Source organism: Corvus kubaryi, unplaced genomic scaffold (genome assembly GCF_017639235.1).
Source record: "Corvus kubaryi isolate FWS band 111438036 unplaced genomic scaffold, C.kubaryi_AGA036_p1.0 37398, whole genome shotgun sequence".
In the NCBI taxonomy this organism is placed as follows: domain Eukaryota; kingdom Metazoa; phylum Chordata; class Aves; order Passeriformes; family Corvidae; genus Corvus; species Corvus kubaryi.
In genome coordinates, this window is record NW_024581137.1 from 23887412 (window position 1) to 23908399 (window position 20988).

General features: G+C 35.5%; 1 protein-coding gene across 5 annotated transcripts in view; it reads left to right on the forward strand.

Annotated features, from left to right (window-relative positions):
- ANKRD28 (ankyrin repeat domain 28) overlaps nucleotides 1-20988 on the forward strand; it is a 119026-nt gene that overhangs the window by 85641 nt on the left and 12397 nt on the right. For all 5 annotated transcript variants that reach the window (XR_006018544.1, XM_042043501.1, XM_042043500.1 and 2 more), the window contains 12 exons: nucleotides 5176-5254; nucleotides 6333-6447; nucleotides 6866-6948; nucleotides 9319-9382; nucleotides 10683-10751; nucleotides 12287-12427; nucleotides 15600-15711; nucleotides 16336-16362; nucleotides 17268-17342; nucleotides 18350-18551; nucleotides 20006-20093; nucleotides 20490-20607. Coding sequence is in view for 4 of the 5 variants with exons in the window: in XM_042043501.1 (XP_041899435.1) it covers nucleotides 5176-5254; nucleotides 6333-6447; nucleotides 6866-6948; nucleotides 9319-9382; nucleotides 10683-10751; nucleotides 12287-12427; nucleotides 15600-15711; nucleotides 16336-16362; nucleotides 17268-17342; nucleotides 18350-18551; nucleotides 20006-20093; nucleotides 20490-20607 (1173 nt within the window). In the remaining variant the exon portion in view is untranslated. The remainder of the gene's footprint in view (nucleotides 1-5175; nucleotides 5255-6332; nucleotides 6448-6865; nucleotides 6949-9318; nucleotides 9383-10682; nucleotides 10752-12286; nucleotides 12428-15599; nucleotides 15712-16335; nucleotides 16363-17267; nucleotides 17343-18349; nucleotides 18552-20005; nucleotides 20094-20489; nucleotides 20608-20988) is intronic.

Sequence of the window (20988 nt, forward strand, 5' to 3'; positions counted from 1 at the left end):
GTCTTTGACTGCAGAACGTTCCTGAGAATCCAGCCTTATTGTAGGTAGAATTTAAAACAAGCGAGTTTCAAAGGAAACCATATCTTCTATTGTCTTCTCCAGTGTGTAGGGTAAGGTCTTGAGATGTGTAAGAGAGATGTAAGACCTTCTGTTTTGTATTATGTTGGTTTTTACTCTAGTAATGAAAACTTAACTGTGTTCAGAAATATTTAGTGGCAGTATCTGGTGTCTTGGCAGGTTTTAGGCTGAGGGAAGTGGGAAATGGGTATATGGAATGAATAGTCCAAGTGTTCCTTATGGCAAAATGCCTGGTTGCGTGAACTGTCACCCACATGTAGTATGAAGAGAATTATCTGTTGTTTAATTTCTTGAGAAAAAAAATGGGGAAAAAAATCTGCTTAATAGATTTATGCTTGAATTTCAGCACAATCTGTGCAGGAGGTGAATGTTAGAATAACATAATAATAAAATTTCTTTTAAAAATCTTGGGATTTGTGGTTCACTTCATGAAAGCAGTGATTTTTACAGTGATTCATGCTGATTTTCGGCTAACTAATTCCAAAATACAATTTTGTATCTATTGTTAGTACAAAACTCAGAGCCAACTGAAAATTTGGGAGTAGTTTAAAATAAGCTCTTTGATGTGGAAAAATCCTAAATGTATGTCCCTGCTCACTGTAACATATATTTAGACATGCAGCTCATTTAATGAAAATGTTCATAACTCAGTTGTGGAAAAATTCATCACCAAAGTGCCCTGCAGAAGTAAGGAGCTGTGTTACAGGGTTTATTGCCAACTTGTCCTAAAATATCCAGGTCACAGTCCATTTATTTTTGTTGCCAGCTTTCTGCTCTGCATAATGTCCCACGCTGCATATGACTGAGTGTTCAATGTTGCAGGGCTGGCTGACTTTTGTCCTACATTCTTGAAACATCATTTTTTCAGTAAAGTGTGGTCTGCCATGAAAATAATCCCACAATGTTAAATATACTAATGATTATATTTGTGTGTTACTCACACAAATAAGAACAAAGGAGAGCTTATAGCGCTTTCTAGTACCTGAAGGGGGCCTACAAGAGAGCTGGGGAGGGGCTTTGTGCAAGGGCATGGAGTTACAGGACAAGGGGAAATTGCTTCAGACTTTGAGGGTAGGTTTAGATTAGATATTAAGAAGAAATTCTTTACTGTAAGGGTGGTGAGGCACTGGAACAGGTTGCCCAGAGGAGCTGTGGATGCCCCAGCCCTGGAGGTGTTCAATGCCAAGTTGGATGGGGCTTAGAGCTACTTAGTCTAGTGGAAGGTGTCCCTGCCCATGCTAGCGGGGTTGGAACCAGATGATCTTTAAGGTCCCTTCGTACCCAAACTGTTCTATGATGCTATGACAAATATTAACAAGCCAAGAATTACTGTTTTTCTAAATGCGGGGCTGCAAGGGTTCATGACTTTGTGCATATTTCTGATGTGGAAGAAAGAAGTGGGCAGGGCTTCATTTCAGAAACAGCATTTACGAGCTTTAGCTATAGGTTGGTCGTAATTAAAATGTGTTAATTTTGTACACATCAAAACACTTAAGTGCAAAATTAAGCAAGTAGGGCTGTGTAGGCATTTTAAGCAATTATAGCTTGAAAACAGCATTTATCTCCTGTTTCCTCATCAAGGTGTTGTAATTCTGTTAGTAGTATTTCTGTGGTTTTATACCAGTACGACTGAATTTGGCCTGTAAATTTGCACCTGAAGGCGTGAACAGCCTTACTTTGCATGTGAAAACTTAGCACTTGCACTGTGGAAAAGTGCAAGAACTGAGGCAAAAGAAAACAATTTCCAAGTCAACTTCTACTTCCCTGGAAAGGCCTATAAAGATAAATCTTGGATTTAATCAGAAGAGCAATCCCTAAAAAAAAATAGAGTATGTTGTGTAACTAAGAATGAATTGTGGATTTAAAATGAGATGGAATTAGGGTGTTCTTACTAAATATTTATTGAAACCAAGCCTGTTCAGTTTCCAAATACTGAGGCTGAAGTTCAAAGTAGTTCTTAAAATGGTTATATGATCTATTTTTCATCATAATTATATTGCTTGTGGAAGCTGATTCAATCATTTCCTCCCATGTGCAACTGTTCCTGTTTCAGAGGTAATGGAGTGGATATGGATGCTAATCTAGGTGCTGACTAGACAGTACTATTAAAGCACTTCCTGCTGTAGATGACTTAGTGGGGAGAGCAAAATGGAAATACTCTTATTCTTGATGGCAGATAGAGGGGAAGTTCTTGTGCCTATCTGTGAGTGCTGGCCTCATGTTAGGAAGAAATTATGTAGCAGAAGATAATGGAACAGTAGAAATAAACATATTTCTACATTGAAACATAAAAAGCCCATATGCCTTTTATCACCTCTGGACATAATTTCCTACTTGTTTTCATAGCCTTGTCAGTGTCCACTGCAGAACAGTGAATCTTGTTAAGTATTGCTCATTACTGCAGCACTCCCTCTGCACTATTCAGGATTTCCATGCATGGAAGAACACATTGAAATGAGTATGTAATGGGACAGTATTAATTGTTTTATGGACCCTATTGCTGCTTGAAAATTCAGTGACCTAAATAGAAAAAGTTTTTTACTTCCATTGGTGGTACTAGAACATAAGAATTGTTGCTAGGGGGAGATTTCATTTGGAGGAATGCTGTGACATGATAGACCCACATTTCCTCTCCCTCCGTGAAGTTCAGTAGTCTGAGTACAGTTAATATGTGAGTAATCACTCAATAAGACACCATGTGCTGTGTATCATGTCTGTCTAATTGCTGTTCTGTGCAAATTTTCTATGATCTAAGTATTTTGTGGATGTATTTTCTCTAGTGATAGAAGAGATTAGGGTGATTTCTTTCCTATTACCACATTTAGCTGAGTTTCAATGAAGACAACAAAAATTATTGTTAGCCCATAGCTGTCCTGTCATGTGCTGTGATCCTGTCTGATCTCATTAAATCACACAGCTGTAGCTAGCTTGATATTTAGATAGAAGATCTTAAAGGCATAAAGAAATGGAAATTAAAGCAAAAGTTTTGAAGATACCTCTCTGCTTATGCAGTCCAACCTCCTGGCATCTCAGGAAATAGTGATTTGCTTAATAGAGCCTTGATATTTCATTGCTTAAAGAAATGTTTGCTACTGGTTCTGGTCCTAAATATACTTTTCTAGTGACAGTGTTTTAGAATGGAGTTCTGAATGCAATCCTATACCTAGAAGTTCAGCTTCAACATGGGAATTGTCTTCATTTAATTTTTCATTTGTATGTGGAAAATTATTTTGTAGCTTATTTTGCTGTTATTTGCAAGATCTTACTGAAGTTTTCTTGTGAGGTATCTCAGTTAACCATAGCGCTCTTCAGTTTCTAATACTGTCACCATTATTCCTATGTCTTTGTGAGATGCATTGTTAGATGTATGTTTTTCAGCTCCATCTTCTTCTTCATCAGCCTTTCTTTGAGATACAGATTTATCCCATCTAAGCCAGTGAGACTGCAGGCTACTTTTATCTGCGCCCTGAAATTCTTCTGTTATTTCTCTAAGCTTATTTTATATGATATTTTTCTTTAAATTAATAGATTCTATAGATTCTTCGGGTTAAAGAAGGATAAAAGTGAGGGGGAAAAGTCATCAGATGTCTAATAGTTGTTTTAAATTAACTGGACACAGAGACTTTTAATGGTTGGATAAAGAGACAAGAACTAAACTGTAGGGAAAAAGATGAAAAAAAATTGCAGCACAAAGATTGCTTGGGGAAGTTGTGACTTATGGTGTGTTTATTTGGCCTTTTCTTAAGGCCTCCAGTAACAGAATTAAAATTGGTTGTGTAACTGCTCACAAGGATTTCAACCCCATTTTCTGTGTTTATTTGCATCTGCTGTAGATATGTGGATGTTGTCTTTTGGATTATTTATGGACAAAGAAATCTGCTAACTGGAAGATCTGGAGATAACTTGACTTTCCTTACCAAGCATTGTATTTCTTTCAATCTAGGTTTGAGAAGACAGTGTTTCATGTAATTGTATTGTTATGCTGCTCTAGGCAGTGACACAAGAAAAAATTCCACATCCATCCCTAAAAGGGTTTCCAGCAGACTTTCAGTGTCACATCCATAGAACCATGTCCATTTGGTGTCAAAGGGAGAGTAAAGATGGGACGACACTTCTGCATATGACAGCAATTTGTGATATTTCAATACATATGTTCATGTATGTTCCCCTACCATCTTTGTCTAATTTAACTTTGTATTTTGTGAACATTTCATACTCTTCAAAGCCATCATTGAAAATGTAGATGTGGTATGCATGTGTATTCAAGGGTCCTTTGATTTTCTGTGTCGTGTTTGCAATTTTTTGAGTGCATGTGTAGGAACTTTTTTCTGCAGTAAAGCTTTCCCATTACCTGTGATAAGTATGAGGGGAAAGTCCTTCTAAAGTAAAACAGAGGAAAAAATGGGTTTGTAAGTTCATTGAGACTGAGCTGTTAAAAACTGGTTTCCTTATGTGTTACCTTGGCCTGCTTCAAGGATGTCTTACTGGGTGAATGACTAAGTGCACATTTAAGGTGTTCATTTCAAATGTGTGGTATCGAGTACGGTTGAATAGTTCTACCCTAGGATTACTTGTGGTTTATGATAAATTGCTTACAAACATCACTTTACAGAAATTTCCAGGAAACACATGAGCTTTGTAATGTGTTGTCTTCTAATATAATGTGTAAACCTCTCTAGTAAATGCAGCTACTTTCTTTCAGGAAACAAACTTAAAACATTGTTTTATTTTAGCCTTGGGAAGGGGAGGAGTTGGACATAGACTTGTTGCTGAAATTGTGTGCTGTCATCATCCTCTTGAGAGTTATTATCTTAAGGACATAGGTGTGAGTGAGTGGGCATCCCTGAGTTGTTACTTGCAGCTGGAAGAGTGACTTAGAGCAGCTCTTGGGAAAAGCTTGCCGTGTCATGCTGGCTTGTCACTGCCAGCATCTGTCTGGCAAAAGTGCCTAGAAACAATTTAAAGGATGGAGTGTAGAGTGAAAAAATAAAAAGAAGTGTCCTTTTTGTTGGTTTGGGGTTGGGGTTTTTTTTGTCAGTTCTGATTAATTGCTGTTACTGGCCATAAGTAAACATGGGATTTCTTTTTCTTTTCCAGAGTAAAGATGGGAAAACACCTTTGCACATGACAGCGATCCATGGTAGATTTTCAAGATCCCAAACCATCATTCAAAATGGTAAAAAGGGGGAGGGGGTATTTTTGTCATAAGCTTTTGAGTTTGGATATTGTCATCCTTTTGTATTGGTAACAACTAGGGTGGGTTGGACGGTCGGGACGGACGGAGATGAGAGATCTCTGAAGTCAGATCTTGGAACATGCGGTTTATTGCAAAGGGCGTGGATACAGGGGCACTGCTTAGGGCTGCCAGCCGCAGCTCGGAGCAGGCCCAAGAGAGCAAGAGTGTAAAAGTAAGAGCAAGTAGGTAAAAGTGGAGTAAGAGTGAGCGAAGAGGAGGTAAGTAAGAGAGTAAGCGGGTAAGGGAGTAAGTAGAGTGGAGTGGTGAAGTCCTGGTTACAATACAATAAATCATCTTCTGTACTGAATATTCTAATTTCCACTAACCAATCTAATACAAGATACAAATCCTATAGCATTTACATACAGCCTATAAGAATTGTTATATTACCATAGAGTGTTACATCTTAACTCCTAAAAACTACTCTTTGGACCCCTTCTGCTGAGCTAGTAGGGTCTGCTCTGACCCTTGGACCTGCCTGCAAGCAGAGGGTATTGTTCAATCAAGAGGGGATTACCTTCAGTTGGCCATACCATTGTTTTCCAGTTGTTCAGTAACTAAGACTTGGTATCTCAAAAGGTGGCCTTCATTTTGATGTCGCTTATAGTTTTCATATTCCCAAAATGTTTTGTCAGGCAATCATATTTATAAGGCTTTCCTGTTTCATCTTCCCCAACAATACTGATTTTTTTTCATGTCCAGTGTTCCGTAATAGTGGTGGAGTCTGGCATATCTGTTTATAAAGTTTGATAAGTTACACTGATGAATCATTTCCTTTTCAGAATGCAGGAATATATATAGATTTGTTTTCCATAATCCAGGTTGTAGAGAGTTTGTCCCATAAGGTTACATAATAAAATGCTTTTCTTTACCACTGAAATCTGTATAGGTTTTAAGTCCAAAGTCATCAGTCATTGACAATCAATAATGTTGCTTGAATGATCATCAGGGCTATTTTTCTAACAAAGTATCTGTATGCCTAGATATACCCTTACTTAGTAATCACTTTTTATTATAGGAGCTGAAATAGACTGTGAAGATAAGAATGGAAATACCCCTTTGCACATAGCAGCTAGATATGGCCATGAGCTATTAATCAACACTCTGGTTACGAGTGGTGCTGACACTGCAAAGTAGGTAACTTTACTGACATGAATGCAAGCTGACATAATTCAGAAGTGTATTTATTAGATTAACAGAACTAGTACAATTTTTAATATCATCCTCAACTTGCAATAGGAAATAGTTTGTATATTATCCTGTATTGTACTTGTAAGTAGCTAGTCAGTATATCACAATTTGTACCAAAACAAAGAGAAATAGAGTTTTCTGTAATCTATTTGAAGTAAAAGCTCTGAAAAGTTTAATAGGCTGTTGCATTGATAATGCATGCTGATAGCTTGGAAGGAAGTGTTTAAGATGTTAAGTTAGCTCAGTGTTCTAATTAGGTGGTTTGCTGAACCCACCATGCATGTGCACTTTGGCACACAATCATGTTTGTTTTATTTTAATTGTAATGAAACTGTGATACCTGATTATGGTGTATCTTAGGCGGGGTATACATGGGATGTTTCCTCTCCATTTGGCAGCATTAAGTGGATTTTCAGACTGCTGCAGAAAGCTCCTCTCATCAGGTAGGATACTCTATTAAATTCTTACAAGGTGCTTTGTACTTCATTTTTTATTTCACAGAATAGCTTTTAATTAAATCCTAATTTAGTGATACATAGAAATCCTTATAGTTTACTGATACCTTGGGGCCAGTGCTTGTTTTTTACTGGGCAGTCCATAGTTAAAGTGAATGCAAACTTTTGCACACTTAAGTTAAAAAAAAATTCATCCAAATTGTAATAATGCGTTTATAATTTCTTTAAGATTGTGTTTTGTGCATTTCAAGTTGGCCATAGAGGTGGGATGACTGGTTCAGACCATAATGAAACTTCAAGGAGAAAGATTGATAGTCTTTTTTATTACTTCATAGAGCATCCAATTTCTATTCCATGATGTCTTTAGCTTAATACAGATCAGCTATTCCTGTCTATTCCTGTAGTGGGCACCTAATGGCTCTGAAGACTCTGTGGACTGCTACATTAAGAAGCTGTTGCATTGGTAGCATGTTGTTAATCAAATGCAATGCAAACTGCACTTTTCTTTCAATGTTTGACTCCTCCCTGAAGATGTAGATGTTGGAAGGTCATTACTTCTCTTGTTGGCCAGAATCTTACGTGAATTCTGAGCTCTTTGAACTATTGCAATTCTGAGAAAGTAGATTTGTCCAAAGGAAGCTTCTGGAATAGAAGAAGAATAAGAATGAACTAAATGGTTCTATATTAATCTGAACACACTTAATGTTTTTCGAAAAAAAGATGAGTGGGGGGAGGAGAGAGTAGGGGAAAAGGAAGAGTAAGAAATTGCTTTCCCAGCTTTATACTGTTTGTAAGGGACGCCTGGGAGAAGAACTAGAGAAATATAACTAAAACGACCTACTGGTAAGGCTTTTATTTACTATCCTGTCATGGGCAAACTTGCAAGGATTCACTTCAGGAAAGAACTGCCCAATAGTTGACAATATTTCAATTGGATGTGTTCAAAATGAGGGATACTGGCACTTTCTCCTTTCTGCACTTGATGTTGTGCTGGCTGTGCCCTTACTGGAGCTTCAGTATGGCAAAGGAAACCATGTGGAGGACTTGCAAGTGATTTTTGTGACTTTTATTTGAGTTGAGAAAACGTGGATGCAACTCTAGCCTGGAGCAGATAAGAACTTGAAGAGTATGTCCAGCCTTCAGGCTAGAAAGACTAGATACTGCTAAGAGCTTTTAGGATGGGCTCTTGGTGTGGGGATTGGTATGTGCAGAGTGTGTATCCTTTTTGGGCTTGGGAGATGTCTCCTTTATGTAAATTAAAGATCTTTGATTTTTAAATTCATTATTATTCTTGTGCAAACCTTAAGAAAATGTCACCAATCTGCCTTGTCCCGGTACTGAATGACATTCACGTACTTAGTGATGGTAGATGAGCAACTTAGGGGTGTGGAAAGGCATCAAAGGCTATTCTTCAAACTAAACTAGTAAACTCTCTTAAATTGTTTGTTATAGAGCATTCCTATTGAAATGGCATAAGAGCATAATGGCACATATGTTTTAGGGGACATGAAGTAGGAAAACAGTCTTGGAATAATAGTATTCTTGAATAACACATCTTGTGTTGTTCATTATTTATTGTTGAGTGGTTCTTAAAACTAAAAAAAAATGCCAGCATTCCCAGGTACCACAACTGGAGAATTTAGTAAATAAGTTACGTTACACAAGAGCAAGACTCTTGTGAGAGCATAGTAGTTTTCTCAAACCAAAAATGTAGCTTTGAAACCTGATTTAAATAGTACTCTTTGTGTCAAATATATGGTTAGATATGGAATTGCACAGTTAAAGTTTGTGGTCTTGGATTTGAAGTTCCACAGCTGAGCCTTTCTGGAAATAGAAAACTACAATGTTCTGTAAAGACCTCCTCTGTAAATAACTGCTGTTTGCAGCCATCACTCCAGCTCACTAAAGTTCTTTCTTTGGGACTAAAGCACTAAACTCAAGGATAAAATTTAAGTAGCTCCTATATTTAGTGATACTTACATCCCCAAAAATTAATAATCTCTGCACAACAATGATAAATTTTAGCATATTCTTAAATTTTCATATAACCTGCATATATCTTATATTCAGTAGTAAATTGCATTGAAATATTACCAGGTAAGTAGTCTGAGACAGAACATAGCCTCAGTGCAGCTACTTGTCTTTTACTTTATCCCTTTCAGTTTTATTTAAATGCCTGTTTTTCAAAACATTGTAAATAGCAAGGTCACGTTTCAAACGAAGTAATTTTTAATGCTTGAGTGCTCTTTGCAAATAGCTGTTAAGTTTGCTTAGCAAGCATTTCTGTTAACAGCAGATGACAGCAGTTTTGTGAAAGGTGATGTTACATAATGATTTTACAAAATATTTGCTTTGTAGGTTTTGACATTGACACACCAGATGACTTTGGCAGGACTTGTCTTCATGCAGCTGCAGCTGGAGGGTGTGTAAAAGAGCATTCATGCTTTCATATTCAGTGTTTCTTTTTCAGTTGCTGATCATTCTTGTTCTTTTTTCTATTATTTCCTCTCTGCTTTTCCTGCCCTCTCCCCTTGGAACTTAAGTAAACATGAAAATAATTTCAAGATGGATTCTATCTGCAAACAAAAAAATGAATTAACTGTTCAGCTTAATAAGTTGTTGCTGGAGTACAGTGTCCAAGTATCATCAGCCTTACCTTAGGTTTATGTTTGGGGATGAACTGATTTTTTTTTTTTTTTTTAAATTCCCATGGACGATGATAAAATTTTTAGAATTTACAGCATTCAAAGATGGCATGCCCACCTCAGATCACTGTGGGACATGAGATAGAGAACAGCAACTTTGGGAAATTTGTTTTTACCAAATCCATAAATAAAAGGTCAGTCTAAATAAACTAAAAGCAATAATTCCAAAGTTTAGGTGGATGAAGTAGTCAGAACTACTTGCTCATCACTTGAGTTGTGATCCATATTGATTATTGTTATTGTATTGTAGGTTTTCTATAGCAGCTACTCAAAATTGCCTGGAAGAATTGGGTAATAAATTTCATGATACACTTTGTGGGACACAAGAACTCCATGATATTGATATTTTCATTTTTCTGTTTGAATGTTGTTTAAGTAATACTGTTAAGTAATCATTCTAAGTCAAAAGTACTTGATAGATACATCCTTGTTGCAAGTGATTAAGGTTAAAATGCTATCTTTTCATATAAAAACCAAATAATTTGTGACACATTCACTCATCTCCAGTTTAGGAAAGTTACCAAAATAGTGTTTAAACAATATAGTACATCTATTATGATGATCATATTTTATTGAAAATTGACTACACTAAAAAGTAAAATATATATGTTGCAATTTACATTTGGCCTTAAAAAAAATGCAGTAAAATCTTGCCTCTGTGCTGGAATCCTAGTAGCAAAAGCATGTGACATGAAGGTGTTATTGTTTGTTTGTTTATAAGAATTGAATTTTTTATTGAATTAGGTTCATGTTTATGTGCTTTATGCATGCCATTTGGTATCAATTAAACTTATATATGTGGTCTTGAAATAATTTATATTCTTTATTGGTTTGGTCCAGAAATTACGGAATCTATTTTACATGCAGAAATGTATTTATCAAAAATTCCATAATTTAGTTCAGTTCCATTAAAAATAACATTTGAGATGTACATGTGTAGCAGTTCTGATATTTGTAGAGGCCAATATTAAGGAAATAAAATTTGCAATCACAACTAATAGCGTATTAATTTAATAGGAATTTGGAGTGCCTAAATCTTCTGCTAAATACTGGTGCAGACTTCAACAAAAAGGACAGATTTGGAAGGTAAGACATTCTAGATTTGTATATTTTAAAGGGCTGTTAAAAGTGTTGCAGAAGCAGCTTACTGATATGTGACCAAGTCTGTGTTCCAGTTTAAATGGTTTTTTATGATATGATGTCTCTAATAAACTGTGTTTCAGCAAATGTTCTCAAAAGTCACAAACATATTTTGTTCATCGTGTTTTGTTAGGTAGGTGTTTAGTCTTGTTTTTAAAGACTTGAGTTTTATATTAAGCTGTAATTTTTATGAAGCTTTTTTCCTTATAACGTGGATCTAATGTGTTTAAATTGTTCTCATCCAAGGACATTACTAATGTTTTCCAAATAATGTATTAGTCAAATCTATAAATCTGTTGCTATTTCTATGCTCTTTTATTAAAATACACAGTATTTTATTATAACTGCTTAACCTTTTTCCTTTCTTGATATCCATCCCTTTCTGTTTCCCTGTTTGAGGTCTGAACTCTTTTGGAATGACATTAATTTCTATTTTTAGTATAGGATTATTTAAGTTTAGATGGCAGGATCAGTACTCATGTAAAAATCTCACATCTCATAATGGAAAATATTATTTTCCAGGATGTTAACAGCAGGAGTAGGACTTAAGGAAAAAGTTATGGATCCAAAGTTGTATTTTGCTTTAAATTCCACTTCCATTATTTCCTGAGAAAGGAAATATCTGTCACAACTTTTGTCATCAAAAGTTGGGGTTTCCTGTTGGTTTGGATTTTGATTTAACATTCATGTTATATAGAGTAATTATTTCAGGAGATGGAAAAAATTAATTTAAAATGGAGAGAAATGGGAAAAAGACATTTTAAGGGAGAGGAAAGAGCCTGAGTATCTCCTCAAAATCGAGATATTTATAGCAGCAGTCTCTCTTTAAAAATAGAAAATTGAATTCTGAGTCATCTTGGTCCTTCTAAAATTTTAGCCAAACTGGCATATTTAGAAAATTGTTTATGTATTTGAAGCTGGGATACGTTTTCTCTGAGATTATACATCAGTACTAATATTTCATGGATTTGTTCTAAGAAGACAAGGTATATTTAGCAGTACCTCTGCTATGTCACTATAGTTTTCCTCTCTTAGGCAAAATTCTGATCTGTTTATTAAAAACATCTGTTTGTGCAATTGTTATATTTTATTTGTGCTATATTTAGTTGTTGTGCAGTTTTTAATTTGTCCATATTTTTCCATGTGGCTTAAAATTGCTTAACAGAAAACAGTATTTCTAATGTAAACTGGATTTCCCTCTATAAGTTTACACACGAAAATTCACATAAAGCTTCCTTTAATACAAAGTTTGTGCATATTTCGGCTGGCAAATAAATCCTCTATATATTGTTCAACATTATTAAGTGGTGCCTAGAAAATGGCCCTATTCTTTAGTACTGTAATGATGCATTCTTCACCAAAAATACTTGTTTAAAAATGTAAGGAGGATTTAAGTTTCACTTTATTTTGCTTTTTCTGTCTCTGTAATATTATTTTGCTGTTATTTACCATTGTACTTTTTATTTAAATGTGTACTAAAGAACTCCACTCCATTATGCTGCTGCCAATTGTAATTATCAGTGCCTGTTTGCCCTTGTGGGATCTGGAGCTAGTGTGAATGACCTTGATGAGAGGGGTTGTACACCTCTGCACTATGCAGCTGCATCAGACACAGATGGGAAGTAAGTAGCATGCTTTGTACTAAAGCCTTTCTCATTAGGATCATTTGAGCTGTGAATTTTGTGTGTGTTCTGCCTTCAGATTTGCTAAATGCATTTCTTGTATTTTTAAAGATGAAACTTGACAGTGATGTGTGCATTGTATATAAAAGACTTTATGTAACAAGTATTTCAGAAGAAAAAAATGAACAACAGAAAATGTGTTGTAAAAATTTTATGTCCTGTAATGCAGATGTCCTAATTCAGGAATTAATTAGGAATAGAGTTCTTAATCCCATCTGCTGTGTAGAGGTTGCATAAATATCCTTTGTGGGGGTAGGGTCATTTCACCTTAAAATCAAATTCTGATGAAGGATGGATATTAACTTGACATTTCAATATTTTATCTATTTGATGTTTGAGTAAACTAGAGTTGTAAGGCCAAACAAGACTCCTTCTTGATAGTGTTTTTATTATATAGTTACACTTTTATTAATGAAATGCTTCCAGAATCTTCCATAAATCCACTGATCTCTTACATGTGTTTATTTTCTAACGAATGGTTATATTTGAAATATTTATTAATGACTTAAATGCTTGTATGCAAAGTGTATATAGATAGCACCAAACTGATGAGTTTACTTAAGCTCCAGACATTGTATATATTGAGGAGACAAGAAGAGCATCACTTGCTTGTGCACACAGCGACACCTTCCCTGGAGAAGTGCTGCTTCGTGCCAAATCATCTTGTTCTAATACAGCACCTTTTAAAGGGTGAGGTAGCAGTGGGAATGAGGTGGCATATAACTTACAGATTGGGTTTTGAAGGCTAAATAAAGAATACTTTCATGGCCATTTAACTTATATTTGAAGAATGTGCTTTTTTTATGTAAAGCCAAATTTCAAAATTAAATTGCTGCTTTTTAGAAATAATTTCAATTCCTGCTGGAGCTTGCTGGGATAATTTTACTTTAATTGCTCTCTTACAAGTTGAGCTAGGATTAATTTTAGCTTCACAGTTGCTCTGAAAACCTCCAAACTATAATGGTTCTTCAGATGACATCGTTTTGCCATCTGTCTTAAAAACGGCATGAGCAGGAATGATGATGACAATACTGCAGAGCTTTGTGAGGTAACTCAAAGCGTTGTCTATGGAGCCCATGGGCTGTTGCCCTTCTGATTAACATTTGAGTCTCTGGAAGACAGGCTGCAAAGCAGAATGGCCTGAGGGGAAGCTTTTTATATTGATGCAGCAAGATGATTAGTAACAGCTGGAAAATCAGTAGCAGCTCATTCAAAACAGGAATGAAGTTAAAAATGATTACTGGAATTGGAATATAAAGCCTGGGAAAAAACATGTCAGGAAACCATCTATATAAAATTCTGAAGATATTTATGTGTGCTTTTATGGTCTTTGTTCAGACATCTTTAAAGACAGATTTTAAAGACAGGGATGTTTTTGTTGAAAATTATTTTCCAGTTTATTCCTCTTTGAAAGTATTTCTTTTATATCTTTAGCAAATGCCTTTGATCCAGAGCAAACACCAGTAAGCCCCATTTTGCCAAGACTAGAGAAAAAAACATTATTTCAGAATGAGATAGAATAAGCAGCATCTTAGGGGAGAAAAAATGATGCTGCTTCTATGTTAGAATTTTCTAATGGACAGTACACCAATAAATATATGGGAAATAAATTTAATTTACCTGGGCTTTCAGAGAGTTTGATTAATCTCCTTTTTAAGCGACCTGTTGAGGACAGTTAAGTATGCGAAAAATGCAAAATTAGTCTCTCCTGGATGCAGAGAAACATCAAAAATAGTGATCTGGTTTGCACTGGAAAGATTGGATGCATGAGGATTTTTTGTAGACTTGGCTCCATGCAGTGTATTTAGTGTATTGTAGAAATTTAGGTGGCCAAAGCCAGTGACATGTAACATTTATTAATGAACCATGAGCATTAACACAAAATTACTGATTCAAATTAAAAACAAAGTTAGATGATTGGACAAATGAAATGTAAGAACTGTAATTCTTATTTAATGAGACAAATTGATTTGTCTTTGGGTTCTCAGAAATCTCATGCCATTTTAATTCAAATAAAAACATGCAAGCACAGTTGTCATTAATGAAATCCAGGCATTTGTTTATTGGGCAAATCAAACCTGAATTAATTGATTAAAAGCATAGATATGCTTTGCAAATAGCTTTTTATTACATATACTGAACTAGTTTTAAAGTTACTTGCATCCTGTGTTACATATGTTATTCTTTAAAACTCAAGAGATTTTACCTTTTTCACTACATACTAAGTCCTTGTTTATGCTGGGCAAAAAATGGTGGAAGTGAGAGTGCACCTCTGATAAAGAGGTATTCAGTGACCCCAGAGAGAAGAAGGGATGGTGACCTGTTGTACACTTCAGAATAGCAAATGGCTTCACCAGCAGGTTCAAGGTCATGATAATGACTTTGGAAAATGTTGCTTAAATGATAGACAACATAAAATTATGAAACAGCAGAGCTATTGCTTGCAATCATGTAGTGTGCAAACAGGGAGTCTCTTCGAAAACTAGGGGAGAGTGAGCTGACTTGAATGCCCCTTTTCTCATCCTCCTGGCTGAGTGTCTATGGTTGAAACTGGGCTGATCATGTTCTGCCTTATAAATTTGTCTAATGAAAGTAAGGAATGGTAAGATATAAGTATGACAACAATAGAGTATTTACTGCATAAATAAATCAAAAAAATAGTGTCAGGTAGTGGAAGAGTGTGTGTGTGTGTGTGTTACTTGTATGCTGCCATGAAGAGCTCAGCTACTGCTTCTCTTCTTTCCCTGTAACAAACAGAAGAAGGGATTAATGCAGAAACACACACAAAATAGTAATCACTGATATTAGCAAAGGTAACTGCAGTTAGCTAGAAGCAAAATAGCCATGAAATACTAGTTTTAACCAAGTCAGATAACTCAGAAGATGCAGGATGTCTGCAGAGAGGGACTATTTCAAATTTTGAAGCTTTGTGATTGACCTTTACATTTGATGTAATGAGGTAGGTTTCTCTAGTCCTAGCCAATATTGTACATTAAATCAGTGTCCCTGGGTGCTGTATTCTATTTTCCAGTTGAATTGGAACAATTTATCACTTAGCATTAAGTTGAAATTCAGCATTTAGATACATGGTTGCATATGTCAATTTGAATAGGTGCCTGGAATACTTGCTAAGAAATGATGCCAACCCTGGGATCCGCGACAAACAAGGATACAATGCAGTTCATTATTCAGCTGCTTATGGTCATCGCTTGTGTCTTGAATTGGTAAGAAAACATCTCAGAGATGAAAGGTATAAAAGCTGCTCTTACAGGGTGTGATGGAGAGGCCAGGGGACTCCTCCACCTCGGCTGTCAGCCAGGTCAATACTGGTTTTCAGCCTCTGTGCAGATAAATTTAAGCATTTGGTATTCCTAAAGTAGAAGCAAGGTGAGGAGCTAAGATGCCAGATACTGGCTTAAAAAGATGAAAACTTCTCAGATGAAGAGATAACTGGTTGAGGATGTGGGATATTAGTTTTGGTTTGTTTCTGAATTTAGACTACACTACTAATATTTTTTGCTGGTGGCTGAAATAAAATAACCGCAAGTTATCCCATTGAGAACTGTAGGAAATTTCATGAATGTCATTTGAAGGGAGCAAATGAAAATGTGGGGAAAACCTGTAAAGAAAGGGTGCCTTATAAAATAGTTCATGCAGTTACAGTAACTGCTGGCCACATAATAGAATTTCAGATAATCAAGCCATAGTTAGTTTTTTATTGCTCCCTTTGCAAAAATATGTGTATGTTATTTGATATGCTATGTTTTACAACTTCAGTCTTTTTATTAAAATTGCACTTTTATATTTTAATGTATTCAAACATGAATTGTGAATGTTTTTAATTACAGATTGCAAGCGAAACGCCTCTAGATGTTGTAAGTGTATTATTTCTCACTTTTTAAGTACTACTATGGAGCAAAAGGGAACATGTAGTTTTTAAAAGACTGCTTATTTTTTAGACTTATTCAACCATTTCCTCAATGTATGAATGTATTATTTAATTTCAACTACAATTTAGATTTAATTGGAATTTTAAAACAGGAAATTATTTTTTAAGCCATGTGGTTTTTTACTTAAACAGTTGGATGACCATGATATAAAAGTGTGATAGCGAAAATGTCATTTGAATCTATTTGGTGTTCTTCAAACACTTCAAATGTTTTAATTCTACTAATGTACTCAGTTAAATAATGATCTTGAAAAAGAGCCAGAATTAAAACTTCAGAACACATCTGAAAGTCACAAATATAAATGTATATACATAGATATTTTAATGCTATAACACTTTTGCTTTTCTTGGGTCTGTTTTTTCTCTCTGAGAAATGTTTTCTTGTTCTGAGAAATCCATCCTGCCTTCTGGCCTTTCATACTGTTTTCTTGCTGACTTATTGCCCAACCAAAATGCTTACTTGGATGATGTTTGGGACTTGGTTTTTTTCCTACTGCTGCTACTTTCACCTGTCCTTGTCTTCCCTTTGTATTCATCTTACATATTGCTACTTCAGAAAAAAAAATAATTTTATTTTAGTTTCTGATTGAAGTATTGCATTATTATGCAAAGTTAAACTACTGGGCTTGGAACATGAATATGAGGGAGGTGTTGCAGTTGATTCAAACTCTGTAAAAGGTTGAAGATCAGGAGGTGTGTAATTCTGTACTATTCTTCCTATTTTTTCCCCTTTATTTTTCGATCTGTGTGTATGGGAAACTGTAGCAATTACTGCTGAGTGTTTTCAAAGGTGAGGGGTTTTTGCACTCACTCTGACTTTCTCTCTCTAAGCTGATGGAAACATCAGGTACTGACATGCTGAATGACTCGGACAACAGAGCGCCTATAAGTCCTCTGCATTTAGCTGTAAGTGCTTAGTTCTTTAGTGATGACAGCTCATCTGTTGGCAAACAGTTGTTGCACAGGTTTATTCATTCTGGATTTTTTCAAAATGGGTTAATAACAATAAACAAAATGCAAACATATGTACTAATATTCCTGGATGAGATATACAGGATGTTTTTTGCATTTCACTTGAAACTTGTTTCATGGAACAGCTTTCATGTGGAATCTTCTGATTAAAATTTATGCTAATGAAACTTTTACAAGACTTGTTCTATGAGTAGTTACGACTTTTTTAATCATTACACTGTTTTGCTCTCATAATTGTTCAGTATGAGAAATGTTTGTCCTCAATACTTTAAGAAAGATTTGCACAAGGAGCAATGTAGGACAGTGATGAAATTCTGTCTATACAAAAATATTCAAAATACAGAGTAACCAGCTCAATGTGTAGCTTTGATCTTTTCAGTGAATTTAAAGGAATTGAAAAACCACACTGTACTTTCTGCAAATAGAGTAAGTCTCATGCAGTACCATATATGTATATCTACACATCTCCAAAGTAAAAAATAATCTTTGATAGTGGTAAATGAAAGCTATTTGTAGTGCATTCTTATTACAGGCGCTTTTATTTTTAATAGTTGATGTAAAAAGCTAAAAGGAATTACTTAAGTTTGCCTGTGTTCCTCACTTGAAATAATCTGAGGATGATGTAACTACAACATAGAGCAATGAAACGTGCAGTAGTCAAAATACTGTTCTTTATGCAGATTGAAGACAGATGATTTTCTGAGAGTAGTTGCAGTTGCTGACTGAAAGGATAAAATAGAAAAAACCCACCAACCCTCTTGCTGAAATTGTGGAGTTTTTTTAATTAGTCGTAACTGTTGTAACTACTTATGTGCTGCATCAGTTGCTCTTCTACATGCTAAAATAAGAATAGTGTCTTTACAATTTCATTTATGTAGCTCTGGCAAGAAAGGGAAAAATGCTAAGGATGGGAAAATTGAAGGATTTTCTTATTCTTGTAGGCCTATCATGGCCACCATCAAGCTCTGGAAGTGCTGGTACAGTCACTGCTGGACCTTGATGTGAGGAATAACAATGGAAGGACACCACTGGATCTTGCTGCCTTTAAGGGACACGTGGAATGTGTAGATGTGCTCATTAATCAGGGAGCATCAATCTTGGTGAAAGATTATGTTGTAAAGAGGACCCCAATTCATGCTGCAGGTATGTGCTAGCCACTAACCTCTAAAATTTTGGGTTTTGAAGTGGATAATCTGTTTAGAAGTCTCTGTCATTAATGTTCTAAGAAATAATGTTTAGGAATAGAGGATGACTTTTAAGGTATATGCTGTGCTGAGAAAGGTGTAGCAAAAGAGTTGCGGACAGGAACCAGTATTAATCCAATAAACCAGCTGAGCCCGAGGAGTGCTGTTCCACACTTCCCTCTGGAAGGGTGCATTGTCCTTGTCCATACAGCTGGCTGTGCTGACAGGTGTCAAGTGACATGTCCCTGCTTCTCTCCTCGTCTTTCATGCAGCCCAAACTGCAGGGCCAAATTTAGATAGGCAAATTGCCTGTCTTGGCAGTAAAATACTTCTAAAATTACTGGAGTCTTGGAGAATTTTGACAGTTTGAGAGGAGACATGAAAACTTACTTTGATTTTTTTCCAAGGATTTAAAGGACTCCTGAGCATTTTCAAAATAACAGCAATCCTTTGCTGTTTATTTTCTGCTGCAAATTTTCTTTGCAGTATTTTCTTGCTGACTTTCCTAGAAAACATCTCTAGGCCTGCCTTTCTCTGAGTCTAGAATCCACACTATAGTCTTACTTTTATCTCACGTTGAAAACAGTCTTATTAAATTTGACATTTATAGTAATGGTGTTACAGAAGTGCTGCAGTTAAAAAGAGCATTATGTACAAAACACCGTCATTCTAACCACTTAATTTGTTGTCCATGAGCACAAGCTGCATTATTCTATTTGATTTAGCTTTCCTAACTTGTGTTAGCATGTCTGTCAGCTACAGAAACATGAACTGTTGCTGTGCTTCTGTGGGCTGAATACTGCAGCTGTAGGTCAGAAATAATTTCCCTTCCAAGAAGCAATCATTTATCTTTCATGAGTTGCATTTAAATGAGATTTCTCAATTTTCTGTTTGTTCTTTTTCCATTTTTTTAAACTGCTTGGTTTATTACATCTATGCATTACATTTCCTTCCCCTTTCTAAATGTGATTTCCATTATTATTTTATAACTATGTACATGCTACACTTGCTAATAAAATCTGACTATGATTTGCTAGGTATGTGTTTACCTGTGCCTTAAAACAGGCAAAAATTATGCTAATTCCTATACTGAAATGTTCCTTCTTGTGTATGTTGTATAAGCATATATTCCAATTACTTTTAATATGTGCAACTTCATTTATATGTAAAAAAAAAAAAAATCTGCTGGCAATTGATAGTCGGAATCAGTTGCTTCTAACACTGTAGTTGAGAATACCTGATTTCTGAAATTATTTTCTATTGTTCATATTTTAATTTAAGTTATAACAATGGTCCAGCTGTATGGTGGGTTTTCAGGCTAATGGGTTTTAGTCTGAGCAGGTTGCCATCCTGTTTGAACTCTCTACTCAAAGGCAATTAATGTAAACCCCATATTTTTATAATGTTTTACAGCTACAAATGGTCATTCAGAATGTTTGCGGCTATTGATAGGAAATGCAGAACCACAGAATGCAGTGGACATTCAAGATGGAAATGGACAGTGAGTTTCAGTGATGGACATTCTGTTCTACACAAGTTATTGCATTTCATAAAAGAAAAAACCAAGTATTTTACAGTAGTTATTTTTAACTTAATTTAAAACGAGATTATTGCAATAAACGAAAGTTGGGAGTGAAAAATGTTCTTGTTCAGTTGGAAGGAAACTGTGTCTTACTGCCCAAATACTGAGAAAATGAATTCTAGTTACTTAATCAGGACTTCTGAATTGGGGGTGTTAATTTGTTTTCTGGAATCTAAAAAGCGAATGAGTGGAAGGTCATTGATGATGTAAATCTTAAGTGTTGCCTGGAAGGATAGCAGTTGTTATACTTGAGCTGAGTGCTAGTCTGTTAAATTTCCAAATGTAAATATCCACTTCATTTCTGTCTCTGCTTAGGACTCCTTTGATGTTGTCAGTTCTCAATGGGCACACCGACTGCGTTTATTCACTCCTTAACAAAGGAGCAAATGTAGATGCCAAAGATAAGTGGGGAAGAACAGCATTACATAGAGGGGTAAGAGATTATTCCCTTTCTTTCCTTTCCATTTTCCTACATGCTAATTTCAAATAAAGACTTCATATGTAGTGTTAATGAATTTCTCATTATTCCCCTCTTGCCATTTTAATTTTTAATTGTATTTTTAGTTGCATTGAAAAGATGGCTTCTGCCTGTTTACTACCTACCCTCAGAATTCCTTTGGATTTCTAGAACCTCCTAATCTTGCTGTAAAATGTTGACTGGAGAGGTCCTAGAGTAAGCTTTTTGTTCAGGGGAGGTAGTGTTAATGGGAGGAAGAAAAGCATGATGCAAGCCACATGCCAGGTATTTTGTTTGTAGTGTCTGCCAGATAAGACAGTTGAATGAGCCCTAGAGATTAGTAGTTCATTCAGTATT